This window comes from Mastigoproctus giganteus, chromosome 8 (assembly GCF_048544385.1).
Source record: "Mastigoproctus giganteus isolate SK-2022 chromosome 8, ASM4854438v1, whole genome shotgun sequence".
Classification (NCBI taxonomy): domain Eukaryota; kingdom Metazoa; phylum Arthropoda; class Arachnida; order Uropygi; family Thelyphonidae; genus Mastigoproctus; species Mastigoproctus giganteus.
This window is the reverse complement of record NC_143582.1, coordinates 171,086,474-171,102,837: the sequence shown is the minus strand read 5'-3', so window position 1 is coordinate 171,102,837 and position 16,364 is coordinate 171,086,474. Positions and strand designations below refer to the sequence as shown.

At 38.8% G+C, this 16,364-nt stretch overlaps 1 protein-coding gene across 4 annotated transcripts in view; it reads right to left on the bottom strand.

The window, feature by feature from the left end:
* Positions 1 to 16,364, bottom strand: part of FRG1 (FSHD region gene 1) — a 164,778-nt gene that overhangs the window by 27,910 nt on the left and 120,504 nt on the right. For all 4 annotated transcript variants that reach the window (XR_016547300.1, XR_016547299.1, XR_016547301.1 and 1 more), the window contains exon 8: positions 5,471 to 5,581. Coding sequence is in view for 1 of the 4 variants with exons in the window: in XM_090379898.1 (XP_090236024.1) it covers positions 5,471 to 5,581 (111 nt within the window). In the remaining 3 variants the exon portion in view is untranslated. The remainder of the gene's footprint in view (positions 1 to 5,470; positions 5,582 to 16,364) is intronic.

Below are 16,364 nucleotides of genomic sequence, written 5' to 3'. Positions count from 1 at the left end.
TGCATAAATAGATAAAAGCAGCAGTTATGTGCAAATTACCGAATGGTGAGCACGATTGTTACAGATGTTCGATTGGTTTCATACAGTGCTAAAGACAACAAAATGGCCAGTAGACAACATCTGGATGATACCCTGGGTCGAATAATTTGGAAGCTCAAGGAAGGCCGAAGCGTGAGGAGTGTGGCTGCAGAGTTCGGTATCGCCCATAGCATAATCTCACATGCATGGTCGACCTTCAGAATGACAGGTACAGCTGTTCGAAGGACCAGTGGTGGTCATCCACGAAAAACAATGCCCAATGATGATATACTCCTACAGGCCAAGAGGGACAGACAAACAGTGGGATCCATTGCAAACCAGCTGCATAGGACGGAGGATATCGCGGTTTACTGTGGCCAGGTGACTCCACAAAGGTGCACTGTTTGCTCGACGGCCAGTACACTGTGTCCCTTTAACACCTGCCCATCAGCAACACTGTTTACAGTGGTGCATGGAACATAAGAACTGGACAGCAGCACAATGGGGTAAGGTACTCTTTACTGATGAGATTAGATTCAGTCTCAGCAACGATTCTGGATGTCAGCTAATCTGGCGAGAGGTTGGCACACGGTATCACCCTGCAAACATCACTGAAAGGGATCGATATGGCAGTCGAGGTGTTATCTTGGATGGACGTACACAACTCCAGATACTGGAAGGCGGTACTGTAACTGGTGCACTCTACTGTTCCGAGGTTGTTTATGGATGATAACACCACACCCCATCACACTGCAGCTGTTGATATGCTTTTGGATAGTGAGGACATTGTTCATATGGATTGGCCTGCCCATTTTCCCCCGATCTAAATCCCATCGAACACATATGGGATGCTCTGGGGAGATGCCTAGTGGCACATCCACACCCACCAGAAAATGTTCACCAGCTAAAGATGGCGCTGACAGAGGAATGGACGATGTTACTGCAAGAACCTATTAACAACACTGTTCTAAGTATGGACAGGCGGTGCAAAGCCTGAATCGACATTAGGGGTGACCATATCCCTTGCTGAGGACCACCTCTTCCTTTTGTTCCATCTTTGGCAGGATGCATCTGTATCATGGCAGCCAGTGCTATGTTGCCATTTTTGAATAAAGTCCCTCTGTACCGTTTTGTTTCCGTTGGTGTGTCATGTTGTTTCCTTCATCATTTCTGTACCTCACAAGGTTCCTTTGGTATGCTTTTCCCATATCCAGGCCACTCCTATGAGAAGTTACAGGTTAAAACCTGACTGGTCCTTAAGCTTTGCACACCAGTGTATGTACATACACTCATTTTGTGTGCGTGTTGTGGTCACGGGCAACAGTATAGCAGTTTAGCTAAAAGAAAGCAAAATTAGGTAAGGAATTAGGATAGAAATAAACACTCATGCACTTGTATAATCTAACAGCCCAGAAAGAATTAGTTGAAAGAAAATTAATAGCATGTAAATGAAGAATATAAAGTTACAGCTCAGGTTATCTGGAGTGTGATTTCCCATCTGTACTAGTAACAGCCCTGGACACTGTAGATATATGGATCAGTAAATAGTTGCATGTATACAAATATATAATCATCTATTATCTTATTTAATCTTTTTCTTTAATATAATCTTATACGTATAGGTAACTGGCTGATATATGTCAAACAGTATCTTATCAGGATGCCACCCTATTTCACTATAATATATGCAGTCTATAATGTTTCAATAGTGTTCTGTATATATACCCTTGTTGTTTATCAAATAAAAGCTAAATACCAATTTGAAATGAATTTTCATGGGTCTTATGGACAGGCAACTGTGGCATCTACGTTACCTTTTAAATTATCTTTGAATTTATATAATAAGCAATTATTCCAATAGATAATCACATATTAATTTACCAATTGTTAATAAAAAGGTGGAGAAAAAAAAATTTACCATGCCACACGTTGTCACTAAAAAACGATTAATTACTTTTTCAAATTTGCAGCCCTCTGGCAGGAGCTTAAGGGATGATCTCTTACAGGCAAGTGTTGTTAATGAAATATAATTAGAGACTAGTTAATATACCTATATTAACTAGTCCTATTAAAAAAAAAAAAAAAGTATGAGATTACTTCAATCTTTTTCATGGAATGCTTCCAGTCAATTCTCTCCAAATGTAATGAATAAAATAAGATGAAAAAAATGAATTCCCTCACTCACAGAAATACAACCAAATTTGACGTGCAACGGAATCGAAAGCCGAGAGCCCCAACCCGACCCCAAAACACATCAAACCACCGCAGCAAGACCATGAGTGTGAGAAGACATTGTGTCAGAATAAATAATTTAAACCGCTTCCGAGAATAAATAATTAAAATCACTACTAAAAAGATTAAAATCATGATTAAAATTTGGACGAACACTCAATTTAAACGAAATGCAGCTGTTTCCCTTCATTTCATTCAAATTGAGTGTTCATTGAGTGTTAGAATATCATGTCTGTAAAAGAATAAGAGAAGTTTACCTCAATATGATACGTAGAATACTTCCGGAAGTGTTCTACATATCATAATGAGGTAAGCTTCTCTTATTCTTTTACAAATATTGATATCAACTTGGAATGTATTAAGCATTATGGCTCTGGTTCATACTATAGAATATCATGTCTATAAAATATGTTTATCTACAAGGTGTGGTTATTAAATAACCAGACTGTTGCAATAAAATGATTATAATAAATATTTCATACTTTACAAGTTATCCCCTTCAAAATAATTGCCTTGAGCTTGCACACTCTATTCCATATGTTTCTTCCAAGCACAGAAACATTTCTGGAAGTCGTCTCTGGAAGTCCTTTTAACACTTGTTTTTTTTTTTTTTTTTTCTGAATATCTTCAGTGGACTAAAAAAATGGGTTCCCTTACACTGCACTTTTCAGTTTAGGAAAGAGAAAAAAGTAGCAAGGGGCTATATCTAGTGAGTAGCTTGCATATTCACTCACAAGAATTTGTTTTTTGGCCAGAAACTGGCAAACAGAGCATGTTATGTGCTGGAGCATTTTCTAAGAATGGTGCATAAAACCACAATTCGGATCTGAATTTTGTCATGCAGCCTTGTCAGGATTTCAGTATAGTATGTTTAATGGACAGTCTGATTTTGTGCACTGCATTCAGCCATAATAATTCCTTTAATATTGAAAACAAGAAGTGGCGCCTCCATAGCCAGGTGGGCAGGAGCAGCAGTGCGTAGCGCACGCTTCTTGATTAGACCGGGGTTCGAGCCCATGCGCCACCAAATACAGAGGATGTGGAAAGGTCAGGGAATGACCACCGCATATCCCCAGAGCAATATGGCCTTAGATGCTAATGCTCCTAAAATCCAAATAACAACAACTTTCTGAATACTGTAATTACTTTCGATGAAATTTATCTGATTTATCGAATTTCAATATAGTATATGTTTGATGGATGTATTCAGCCATAATAATTCCTTTAATATTGAAAACAAGAAGCGGCACCTCCATTAGCCAAACAAATAAACAAACAAGAAGCACTGTTTTCATGTTTGATTTTAACATTCTTGCTTTTTTTGGTAAAGGGGGGGGGGGGGACTGTTTTGTCTTCCATTGCAATGAATGTCTTTTTGTTGATGGTTCATACTGGAATAGATAAATTTCATCGCAAGTAATTACAGTATTCAGAAAGTTGTTGTTATTTGGTTTTTAGGAGCATTAGCAACTAAGGCCATATTGCTCCGGGGATATGCGGTGGTCAATTCCCTGACCTTTCCGCATCCTCTGTATTTGGTGGCTCACAGGCTCGAACCCTGGTCTAATCAAGAAGCGTGTGCTACGCACTGCTGCTCCTGCCCACCTGGCTACGGAGTTGCCTTATTCAGAAAGTCTGGATCTTCAATTTTTTTTTTTTTTAAACATCTTCACAAATGGTGTCTTCTCATTCTTTGATCTTCATTCAAAATTTTTGGCACCACCTTGACACTTTTCCCATACCTAAATTGTCAGTTAAATTTTTTCCAACTGTTTCTTTGTCCATACTGAGCTCTGATGCAATCAGTCTAATGCTTAAACGTTGATAAACCTCACTGTCTTTACCTGGTCCACACTTTCATCAGTTTTCATAGATACTGGATCATCTGGTCATTCATCATCTTCCATATTCTCCCTTCCTTCTAAGAGTCTTTTATGCTAATGCATTGAAACACACAAACTCTTGACATAATATCTTCCCCATAAATTTGACGTAAAAAACAAGTTTCGTTAAAAATTTGAGGTTGATTCTTTTATCTGTTATTTTTCGGGAAAACTGCAAAAATGCAAGGTAATGAAAACCTGTTTCACTGCAAAGTGTGAATGAGTGTGTTGGAACATAAACCTTAAGTCTTAACAGACTGAAGGTTTAAGGTCAACTGCTGTGCCTTTGTTTCACAGGTGTATAGTGGCTGCACATTTGGTCTACTTATTTAATAGGTATTCATAATAGTGATATTCATGAAGGCATTATCAGGTTAATGTCTAAGTTGCAGATGATATGAAGAGGATAGTGTAGATAATCACTATAATCAGGGTATGCTACTGCAACAAGATTTTGATAAATAGGTAGATGGAGTGAAAAGTAGTGATTGTAGTTTAATATAAATAAATAAGAAGTACTTCATATGGAGGCGCCTCCATAGCCAGGTGGGCAGGATCAGCAGTGCATAGCACACGCTCCCTGATTAGACCAGGGTTCGAGCCGGTGAGCCACCAAATACGGAGGATGCGGAAAGGTCAGGGAATGACCACCGCATATCCCCAGAGCAATATGGCCTTAGTTGCTAATTCTCCTAAAAACCAAATAACAACAACTTATAAGGAGAGCCATAATTCCAGATTAATGTACCAACTATGTGGCACCATACTCAGGGAAGTGGGAAATGAAAAAGACTGGGGGGAGGTTGCAATCAAGCATGAAGCTCTCTGAGCAATGCAGACTGGTGGTTGAGACAGCTCACAGGGGTTTGTCAATGATAAATGGGAATTTTGCTGGCAGGAATACAAGGTGATTGTCCCATTGTATCCAGCAATTGTTAGGCCAATGCAGGAATGGGTACAGAGAAGGGAAATGAAATTGGTGAGGGGAACAAAAATGTCCTCTAACTGCAAAAAAATAAATTCAAGGAAGAGCCTTTTTTGCAGTTAGAGGACATTTTTGGAGACAGAGAGGTAATGAGGGAAGGGGTTTTTTTTGCTGATGCTGTATAAGCCTGCTGTCTTACATCATTTGCTACTACTAATACTAATATTAATTTCATATTATAATACAGCTGAACAACTACGTTAACATAACATAACAAATCAAATATAAACAGCAGATAACAACATATTGCCATTTTTAACTTGTGAAAGAAATCATTTTTAACTTCAAATATTGCATTCAACAATTTCTATACTTAGGAATGCATTTCTTGCACAATATCAAATAAACTTACCTGTCCAGCATGACTTCATGTAGATTTCCATCCTTTCTTGCTCTTTTTAAAACAGTAATATCTTCTTTATTTATTTTTAATTTTCTGTCCTGAAAACTTTGGAACTTTTTCCTAAAAGAGACAAGATTTCCCAGAGCTATTTGTAATAATAAAAGCCTTGTTATTAACATCAGATGTCATCATATGAACATCATAAGCAAAAAACTAAACAAACATATGGCAGTTTCAAAAGGCATTCAATGGAGATATACACTCATGTCTCAAACATTATATGACTATCCATCTCCATGCATGGATACCTCCCACAGCATGTAGGAGGTCACTGATCAGTGCAGCATATACAGCAATGTATATGCTGGGTAGTGTTTGTCAATTCATCAATATGAAGCTGTGAAATGGGGAAAGGGAAGGACTCAACAAAGTTTAAACAGTGAAGATTTATGATGCTAGGAAGGTGGGGGTGATTAGCACCTTAGCAACCACAGGCATTGTTCGTTGTTCAAGAGCAGTCATAGTGAAGGTATGGTGGGAATGGTCCAAAGAGGGACACCCCAAAATGCAGCAACATGACCAATACTGGCTGACCATCCAGGTGAATGGTGGTTGGCACATGCTGGATCTGTTGGTTGTCCTAGACTCCATCTCATGGAATAGATGCCACATCAGGTGCAAGTAATTATCATGGCAAAAAGTGGGCAGTATCCTGGGCCAAAATATGACCAAATATTTTTTGGTCATATCTTGGCCCAGGATACCTGAAGATACCTTCTGTTGTCTGATGGAATCAATGCCACACCAGGTGCAAGCAGTAGTTGTTTTTTTGGAGCATTAGCAACTAAGGCCATATTGCTCCGGGATATGCGGTGGTCATTCCCTGACCTTTCCGCATCCTCCGTATTTGGTGGTGACGGGCTCGAACCCCGGTCTAATCAAGAAGCTTGTTATTATTTGGTTTTTAGGAGCATTAGCAACTAAGGCCATATTGCTCCGGGATATGCGGTGGTCATTCCTTGACCTTTCCGCATACTCCGTATTTGGTGGTGACGGGCTCGAACCCCGGTCTAATCAAGAAGCATGTGCTACGCACTGCTGCTCCTTCCCACCTGGTCTAATCAAGAAGCGTGTGCTACACACTGCTGCTCCTTCCCACCTGGCTACGGAGGCGCCAATGCAAGCAGTTATCATGGTGAAAGTGGCCCAACATACTATTAGGTAGGTGGGCATAATGTTTTGGCTCATGAGTGTATTAACAGATATGTATATGCATAGCTACAGTACCACTTTCAATTATCAAAAAGCTAGAGATTAGGTATTCAACAAATACCTGATCTATAGTTTTTTGAAAATGGGGATAAAACAGGATTTTTAGCTAAAAAGAAACAAAAAAAACAGAATTAAAACAGAATTTTTGGAAAAAGCAGGTTTTTAAGGAGATCATAAAAATGCACTACAAATTAAGATAAACTTCACTAACAAAAACTGAGCAAAAAACAAGAGCATATTTCATATTAAAATACAGCAATGGAATTGCTTACCCAGAACAGTATACAGTCAGTCCTCATATAGCATGATAGTTGTGTTCCTAAAACTCTCGTGCAACGCAAAATCGTGCAATATAAATAACAGGCCCTGTGGGAAAAATAGGGTTAGGTGCCGACCACCCAAGATTGAACACACATTTGTAACCAAAACATTATCAAACACAATAAATAATCATATTAAAATACTTAAGTATTTTATTACAACTATTCCATAATAAAATATTGCTAATGCTTTTGCTTCTATGTATGCAAACTTCTTTGATCTTCTATCCAAATAGACGTTCCATCTCTTCCAATTCTTTGTGTCTTGATTTAATGGATTTTGTTACAATTTGAGTTGTTCCAGCTATGGAAGTTGTTTTTATTTTCTCTGCATTCTTTCTAATTCTCGGCATTGCCTCATTAAAGCCTATTGCACGTGCAATATCACATGGTCTTTCATTTCGCTCAAAGTGTTTCGTTATTTCATATTTTTTCTCTATCGACAGAGGTGGACTGGCCATAAGCCTTACTGGGGAAACCCCGGTGGGCCGGAGGCCACAACACGATGGAGGCTGGTGTAATTTTGGCCATAAATGCTAGTATGAAGCCGCTACAAATTTTCCCAGGTAAGGATTTTTGACCTAGTCCGCCTCTGTCTATCAATATTGCTTTTCTTTTTCTCTCTGAATCTGTAGTGTCTTCATCAGGACACTTCCTTTTCACACCTTTTATGTATTTTACTCATTTTCAGGGAATAAAGCACAATTACAAAATGAGGAGGCACGCTTGATATGCATATACAAAGCTGCACATATGTAGCAACTGAATAAACAATACTATAAAGGCAGAGACACTATAAAGGCAGAGACCTCACTAGCTCACATTTTACTAAAGCACATTTCTGGGGGGTTACTACCATAAAACAATAAAAACAATAAAAACAATTTCCAGTTGCGTTTCTGCTAGTGGAATCCGTTATAAACTGGTAGGAAACTCGATTTAATTGCATTTGCGATAATACCAATAGATAAAATTGTGTGGGTTTTTACGTTATAAAAAACATTCACTGATATAAAAAACATAAATACATTTTCAGAATCTTCTCTTCATTCCTAACGTGTTGCGTTCAGTTCGGGTTATTCCACGTTCGACTGCTATTTCTTGTAAACACAAAGGCGAATCGTGCATAAGCGAATTCAGTTCATGTTATATACAATATCGTTCCCCTATTTATAAATCGTGTGTGATCGAATTAGTGTAATGTAAACACGTGTTATACGAGGACTGACTGTACTTGTAAAGCTTACCTAACATTTTTTATATGTAGATTTCTGCTTGGATCGTCTATAGACAGCAATTATGAGCAACAAGATACTGTGGCAGACTTTGCATATCTTCAGAAATGCAATTTTTGAAGTTTTCTAGTTTTGCTTATAACAATGGTACTGCTGTTCAGACGTGGCTGTCAACAGCATTTCCAAAACTGCACAAGAAAAAGATCTGAATTCGGTTTTTTCTTTTCCTGGTTGAATATTCTAACAATCAGCACTACTATGAGGAATTGTTGTTGTTGTTATTTGGTTATTAGGAGCATTAGCAACTAAGGCCATATTGCTCCAGGGATATGCAGTGGTCATTCCCTGACCTTTCCGCATCCTCCGTATTTGGTAGTCATGGGCTCTAACCCCAGTCTAATCAAGAAGTGTGTGCTATGCACTGCTGCTCCTGCCCACCTGGCTATGGAGGTGCCTATATGAGGAATTAATAAAATTCCAAGAGTGACATGGGATAACTTGTTATATTTCACACACTTCCTAGTGCACTTATCAGTTCCCCAAGCAGGGACCACCAGACATCAATTCTTTCTTCTTTTATAATCGTGTCTGGTAGATTCTCAAATTAAAATTAACATAATTGATCGGCAAAATATCTATTTCTTTACATTTGATGATACTGATAAGTACTGAAAACTGTTGGGTGTTTTTTTTTTTTTTTTGCAAAATCAATTTTGAGAACTTTTTTTTTTTTTTTTTTTTTTTTTTTTTTGGAAAACCAATTTGGCTAAAACAACTGGTTCTACAAATATGATTATATTTAAGTTAAAGTTAAATAATATTTAACTTAATGCTGTTGATAACGCAGCTGGACAGCTTACTACCTATGAATTCTGTTTAGGGCTAACTACTTTTGTATACCATAAGGAAATGTGCACTCTTAGTAATACAAAATGGAAAGTCAACTGGCTGCCAAATTAAGTCTGCAATTTGCCAAATTTATGCACAAATCATTAGCTTCTGTTGTGAATGAAAGTATTAAATATTTGAAGTCGTTGCACTTCACTGGATCATGTCACAACACAAATCATCTATACAGAACAACACATAAATAAGACTTTTTTTTAAAATATATGCTGATACAGTAGAACTTCACCATAAACATCTTATGGTGAAGTTCTACTGCATCAGCCGGTTTTGACATTGAATACATTTATCTTTGCACCTGTCTCACCTGCATTGGTAATTTCTAACTGTGATTGACAAGGAAATGACCTTCACCAATTTATTGATCAGGAGGATAGTGCGAAAATTTATTTTTATTTTGTTACACAGAGCATTAATAAAACTACAATAAATAAATTAGCTTTCGGCTGGGTGGCAGCCTTCATCGGATTAAAATACTTGAATGGCAGTTGGAATAGAGATGCACTGCCAGGATGGTGCGTGAGGCACGTGGTTAATTGTTTGTTGATGTTTGTGGCTGTGACGTATGGTGGTGACGTGGCCAGCATTTGTCTATGGATAGAATTACTGACTCTGTGATGGGGTTAACTTGACAACCACTGTTCCTGTTCAAAGCGGTGTCCGAGCATTTTATATTTAGCGATTCCAACCAGGTACGCCTCAGGTAATGGTGGGACCTGTCCACAACCACGACATCGCGGTGTGGGTCGATGTCGTGGTGGGTTGTCCAGACATGCCCGGCGATAGCTGAGTGTTCTACACCTGCCAAACGGATCGCCCTTTTATGTTCTGAGAGACGTTTCTCGAGTCGACGTCCAGTCTCTCCAAAGTAGCAGCTCATGCAGTCACGGCAAGAGATGCGATAGACCAAACTACTCTGTAGAAGGGTGGGGACAGGTGTTTTTATGTTGGAAAGGAGAGAACGCAGTTTCTTGCCTGGGAGTTGGATGCACTTTATCCCATGCGATTTTAGGATTCTACCGATCTGCTGTGACAGGTTGGGGTAGTATGGGATGAGTGCCCTCGTGGATGACTCGTCACTGTTGGCGTTGCTGTTGGTCGTCACGTTGTCGCGTGCTTGTAGATCACACCTGTCAAGGACGTCGATGGGGTAGCCACACCTCGTAAGGTCTACTTTGACTCTGGTGATATCTTTGCGTCTTTCATCTGCGGAGCTGGAGTGTGTCCAGGTGCGAGTTAGCAAGGTTCGGGCAGTTGAGAGGAGGTGGCCCCGTGCGTGTGCTGACTGGAAGTTGGTAAATTGGCCAGCACACATTCTCCCAGGCAAGAAACTGCGTTCTCTCCTTTCCAACATAAAAACACCTGTCCCCACCCTTCTACAGAGTGGTTTGGTCTATCGCATCTCTTGCCGTGACTGCACGAGCTGCTACTTTGGAGAGACTGGACGTCGACTCGAGAAACGTCTCTCAGAACATAAAAGGGCGATCCGTTTGGCAGGTGTAGAACACTCAGCTATCGCCGGGCATGTCTGGACAACCCACCATGACATCGACCCACACCGCGATGTCGTGGTTGTGGACAGGTCCCACCATTACCTGAGGCGTACCTGGTTGGAATCGCTAAATATAAAATGCTCGGACACCGCTTTGAACAGGAACAGTGGTTGTCAAGTTAACCCCATCACAGAGTCAGTAATTCTATCCATAGACAAACGCTGGCCACGTCACCACCATACGTCACAGCCACAAACATCAACAAACAATTAACCACGTGCCTCACGCACCATCCTGGCAGTGCATCTCTATTCCAACTGCCATTCAAGTATTTTAATCTGATGAAGGCTGCCACCCAGCCGAAAGCTAATTTATTTATTGTAGTTTTATTAATGCTCTGTGTAACAAAATAAAAATAAATTTTCGCATTATGAATCCAGGAGGATAGTGTTTAGGCTTGTATTTCTACACTCCGCCTGTAATATGAGTTAGTTGAAAATGCATAACTTTTTCCTTTGAAAATAAATCTTTAATTATATTAATTTTTAACAAACTTTTAAGTTGTATTACTAATCTTTATTATTTCCTAAATTGAGAAAGATATTATCCCAGGGCCATATCATATGGATTATATGATATGGGACCAACTGATGATGTTAACAACAAACAGCAAATTCTAAATGGGAAAAATTCAAGGAATTAATCTTGGAAGCTTCTAGATCTTCATACCAACTAAAAATTACCGTTCAAGGTTTAGGCTAATATGGATGTCAGAAAAACTAATGAGACCCATGCCAGAGAATAAAAATGTATGGGGGTGCATATAAATTATCAGGAGACACAGAAGCCTATGGTAGATATAAGCTAGTCTGTAATAAAGTCACAAGGAGGTTAGCCAAATGAAGGCAGATTATGAGAAATCTTTGGCAAAGGATGCAAAGAAAAACTTTACTTATATAAACTCTAGAAAGAAAGGAATGAATCAAGTTGGTCCACACGACATCAACGGTTTGACTGTTGATGATTCTGCTAAGATAACTGACAAACAGAATGAGTATTTTGCATCTACATTCACACATAAGGAATTCTGTAGGAAAGTGGAGGACAGAAGCTTATTAAACTCTTAACAGGGAGCTAAATGATTTTGTAATAACTGAGAGCAAAGTGGAGGAGAAATTGTTGAAGTTAAACATAAAAAAGGCACCTGGGGTGGATGGAATTTTTCCAGTTATATTAAAGGATATAGCAAAGGAAATAAGCAAACCCTTAGCCATAATTATAAGTTCATCCTTGAACTCAGGGGAGGTCCCCACGGACTGGAGATGTGCAAATATATCCCCAATTCACAAAAGGGAGATTAAAAGGTGACAACATGAGTAATTACAGACCTGTTGGTTTAACTTCTCTTCTGGGGAAAATAATGGAATCACTGGTTAAAGAAGCATTGCAGGATCATCTAGACAAGACTGCAATAACAATTCAGACACAGCATGGGTTTGTTAGGGGAAAGTCTTGTCTTACCAATTTGATTAGATACTATGATGTGGTCACAAAGGAACTGGATGCAAAAAATAATTTTGATATCATATTATTGGATTTCATGAAAGGAAAGCTTTTGATACTGTTGCACATGGAAGACTACTTTACAAATTGGAGCAGTATGGCATTAAGGTGAAGTTGCTACAATGGATAAAAGGATGGTTGAGTGTGAGAAGACAAAGAGTGGTAATCAATGGACACTGCTCTTCGTGGATTAATGTTATTAGCAGAGTTCCCCAGCGTTCGGTTTTGGGCCCACTGTTATTTTGTATATTTCTCTGGCTTAATGCAAGAATGACCAATGTCAATTTTTGATCAAAATGAGAATCTTGTTTTAATTAAGACACTGGTTGTTCTTGCATAGAAAACTTCACATTTCTGTGAGCTCATTTCTCAGCTTATCTGATAAGCTAAGAAATGACTGGCCGCCTGAGCAGGTATATGACTGGCTGCCTGTACAGGTCAGCAAAAAAAAAAACCACCCATTTCACACATGCATTTCCTCCAAACGTTTGTCTAGTTCCTCCTTGAATTTATTTAAGCTATCAACTTCCACAATGACAGAAGGAAATTTATTCCAGCAATCAACTACCCACTGTCTAAATGCAAATTTCCACACATCTATTCTATAACTGTCTTTCCTCAATTTTAATTTATGCCCTCTCAGGTTCATAATCTAAGCAAGAAGAAGAATCCCATCAGCATTGAGCCTATACAACTCATTCAAGGCCTTATACACGTCAATCCCATCACTTTGCAGGTGCCTGGTCTCCAGATGCTGGAATTTGAAGAACTTAAGCCTTTCTTGGTAAGCCCACCCCTTCCTTCCCCTCACCAATCTTGTTGCCCTTCTCTGTACTCGTTCTAGCAACTCCACATCCCTCCTAAAATGAAGCCTCCAGACCTGTATGCAGTACTCAAGGCGTGGCCTGACCATTGCCTTATACAAAGGGACAACACCTCCCTTGCCCTATTAGCAAAATTCCTGTATATCATTGACAATGCTCCATGACCTGCTATGGCAGCCTGTCTGCATTGCCTAGAAAACCTCATATCTGACTGCACAATTACTCCCAGATCTTTTTCATTTTCTATCACCCTAAGTGTAGTACCACACAGTTGGTACGTTTCTCTGGGGTTATTTCTACCCATATGCACTTTTCATTTGTCAATGTTAAACTTCAGTTACCCTTTCTCCCCTACCTGCCCAAATTTTCTAGATCCTATTGCAGTAGCACACTGCCATTACTGTCATTAACAGCCCTGCCAACCTTTGTATCATCTACAAATTTCGACATTAAGCCTGATATACCATCATCAATATCATTAATAAATATACAAAACAACAGGGCACCTCCGAAGCCAGGTAGGCAGGAGCAGCAGTGCTTAGCACACGCTTCTTGATTAGACCAGGGCTCGAGCCCGTGACCACTAAATACGGAGGATGCGGAAAGGTCAGGGAATTACCACCGCATATCCCGGAGCAATATGGCCTTAGTTGCTAATGCTCCTAAAAAAACCAAATAACCAAAATAACGAAACAACAGTGGGCCCTACACCACGAAGAGCAGCGTCCATTGATTACCACTCTGTCTTCTTCCACTCAACCACCCTTTTATCCATTGTAACAACTTGCTGTTAATACCATACTTCTCCAAATTTTACAGTAGTTTCCATGTGCAAGTACATCACTTCAAATGCTTCTTAATAGGAATTTTGTTCTCATCACTTTTATCATTTATCTGTTTATATTTTTATTTCTATTTTTAATAATTTTCTGTATATTGTATTTTATTTTTACTGAATATATTTTTAATAAAGTTCTAATTTGTACTCTCACATTTCATCAGTAGTGACAATTTTTGTTTCAGTATGCTTATTCCCGATGTACAAGGCCTTTTTGCTAATTTCTGATGGCTGTTAGCATTATGTATATCACAGTTTTTCAGCTGTTTCTCAAGTCAAAAATAGTACCTCTGTGGTTTTCTCTCATTATCTGTTTCAGCTTTTGGCATACTCTGGACGTCATTAATGGTGGTCTACTTGGCTTGAGATGAATGGTTGTATTACCTTCTTTCTTCCATTGTTATACAATGTTTCTAACAGTTGATATTGGTGCTCTATTCTTTCTGCTATACAGCATACGGACATGCACATTTTGTGAAAACCTACTATGACACTTCTTGTGCAGGATATAAGTCCTTTACTTGTCCAACTTTTCCATCTACATGACCATGTGCGTGCATTTTATACACTGTTTTTAATCGGTACTGCCATCGTGTGGCCTCTAGAATTAAGAATTATTCCCCAAGGATGATTTTTTTTTTTTTTTTTTTTTTTGATTTGGTAGTTGTTGGCGCATCGGCTTCTGTGGCCATATTGCACCTCCCAAGGTTTTTGCAGTACTTTGATCCAAGCCCGAGGCGGGAATCGAACCCGCGACCTTTGGGTTGCCGGGCAGGTACTTTACCCACTCGGCTAGCCCGGTCGGCCCCCCAAGGATGAAGAGTCTGTTACAATACATGTTGGTAGATAGTATATAAATAACACAAAGTAATAAACTGAAGCATAAATGTTACAGTTCATGAGAAATACAACTGCTACAATTCAACATATGCATATACAGGGTGATTCTAAATTATTGTCGGGGTTTCTGTGGCCTATAATTTTCAAACAGGAAACAAAATAAAACTGCTTACAGAATATGAAAGTATAACTCAAAAAGTTTTATTTGGCAACGCTGTACTCGCCACATTGATGTCTGGGAGATGTTGACGGCATTACTTCAAAATGGCAACTGTTCAAGAGAAGGCAATGTGCATACTTCGGTTTTTCGAAGCAAAGTCCGTTATCACAACGCACCGTTGTTACAGAACTCAGTATGGAAAAGATCTGCCTTCAGATAACATTATCCAATGCTGATTAAAGCAATTTCAAGAGACTGGTAGTGTTCTGCACCAAAAAGGGGCAGGAAGACAGAGCATTTCGCAGGAAGATGTTGATCGAATCCACAAAGCATTTTCTCAAAGGCCACAAAAATCAACTAGACGAGTTGATTTGCAGTTACGTATACCACAAACTGTTTGGAGGGTTGTTCATAACCGCCTTCACCTCCATGCCTGCAAACTGCAGATTGTGCAGGCTTTACAGCCGAACGATAAACCCCGCCGTTTCCAATTTGCCCAAGACATTTCAACATCGAAACTGATGAAAATTATCTTCGGAGATAGAGATTTAGTGATGAAGCAACGTTTTATGTATCAGAGAGGGTAAATCGTCATAACTGCAGAATATGGGGATCAGAAAAACCTCACGCCATTCAAGCATTCGAAAGAGATAGTCCAAAGGTCAATGTCTGGTGTGCTTTGTCACGTTCGGAAGTTTTGGGGCCCTTTTTCTTTGCAGAAAAAAACAGTGATAGCAGTGACCTAACATGCTACAGTTACATCTGAATAAGTAACACTTCATTCCATCAGTGGAGTGAAGTGTTACTTATTCAAGGTATTAACAATACCATGACAACTCGTGAAGGCATTCACAATATGAGATATAACCAAAATGATGCCAATTTAATTACTTTTGAATGCTTTTGCACTAACCTGTATATTTATTAAAATGAATAGCTCCTAAGGGTCGTACATCAATAGTGAACATTAGCTATGTAAAAGGACACAACAATTCCATGCTTTTTAGAAATGACAATTGATCCATTAGTCCAGGAGAAATTTTGTATACAGTAACTTCCTGATTTATGAACACCACATGTTCCTGAAAACTAATTCATACATTGAAAGTAGTATATCGTGATTGACTTAACCAGACATATAATGATATATCAAGAGGATGTGTTCCAAAATATAAAATGTTTACTCCTAAGTAATGAAGTTACTTAGGAGTAAACATTTTACTTCTAAATATTTACTTCATTAACTTAGTTTAATGAAGTATACAAGCACACATTTTTGCTTAGGTGTAAAAAAGAATCATTATAGCACTGCAAGTTTAGCGATATGGCTTAAAAGTTGTATGTACAAATTACTGTACAATTTAAATGAATATACAGCAAAACCCCTCATAGCACTGATAATTGGTGGCGAAACTATTCCGTGTTATGTGAAATCGTGCTGATTGAGGTATA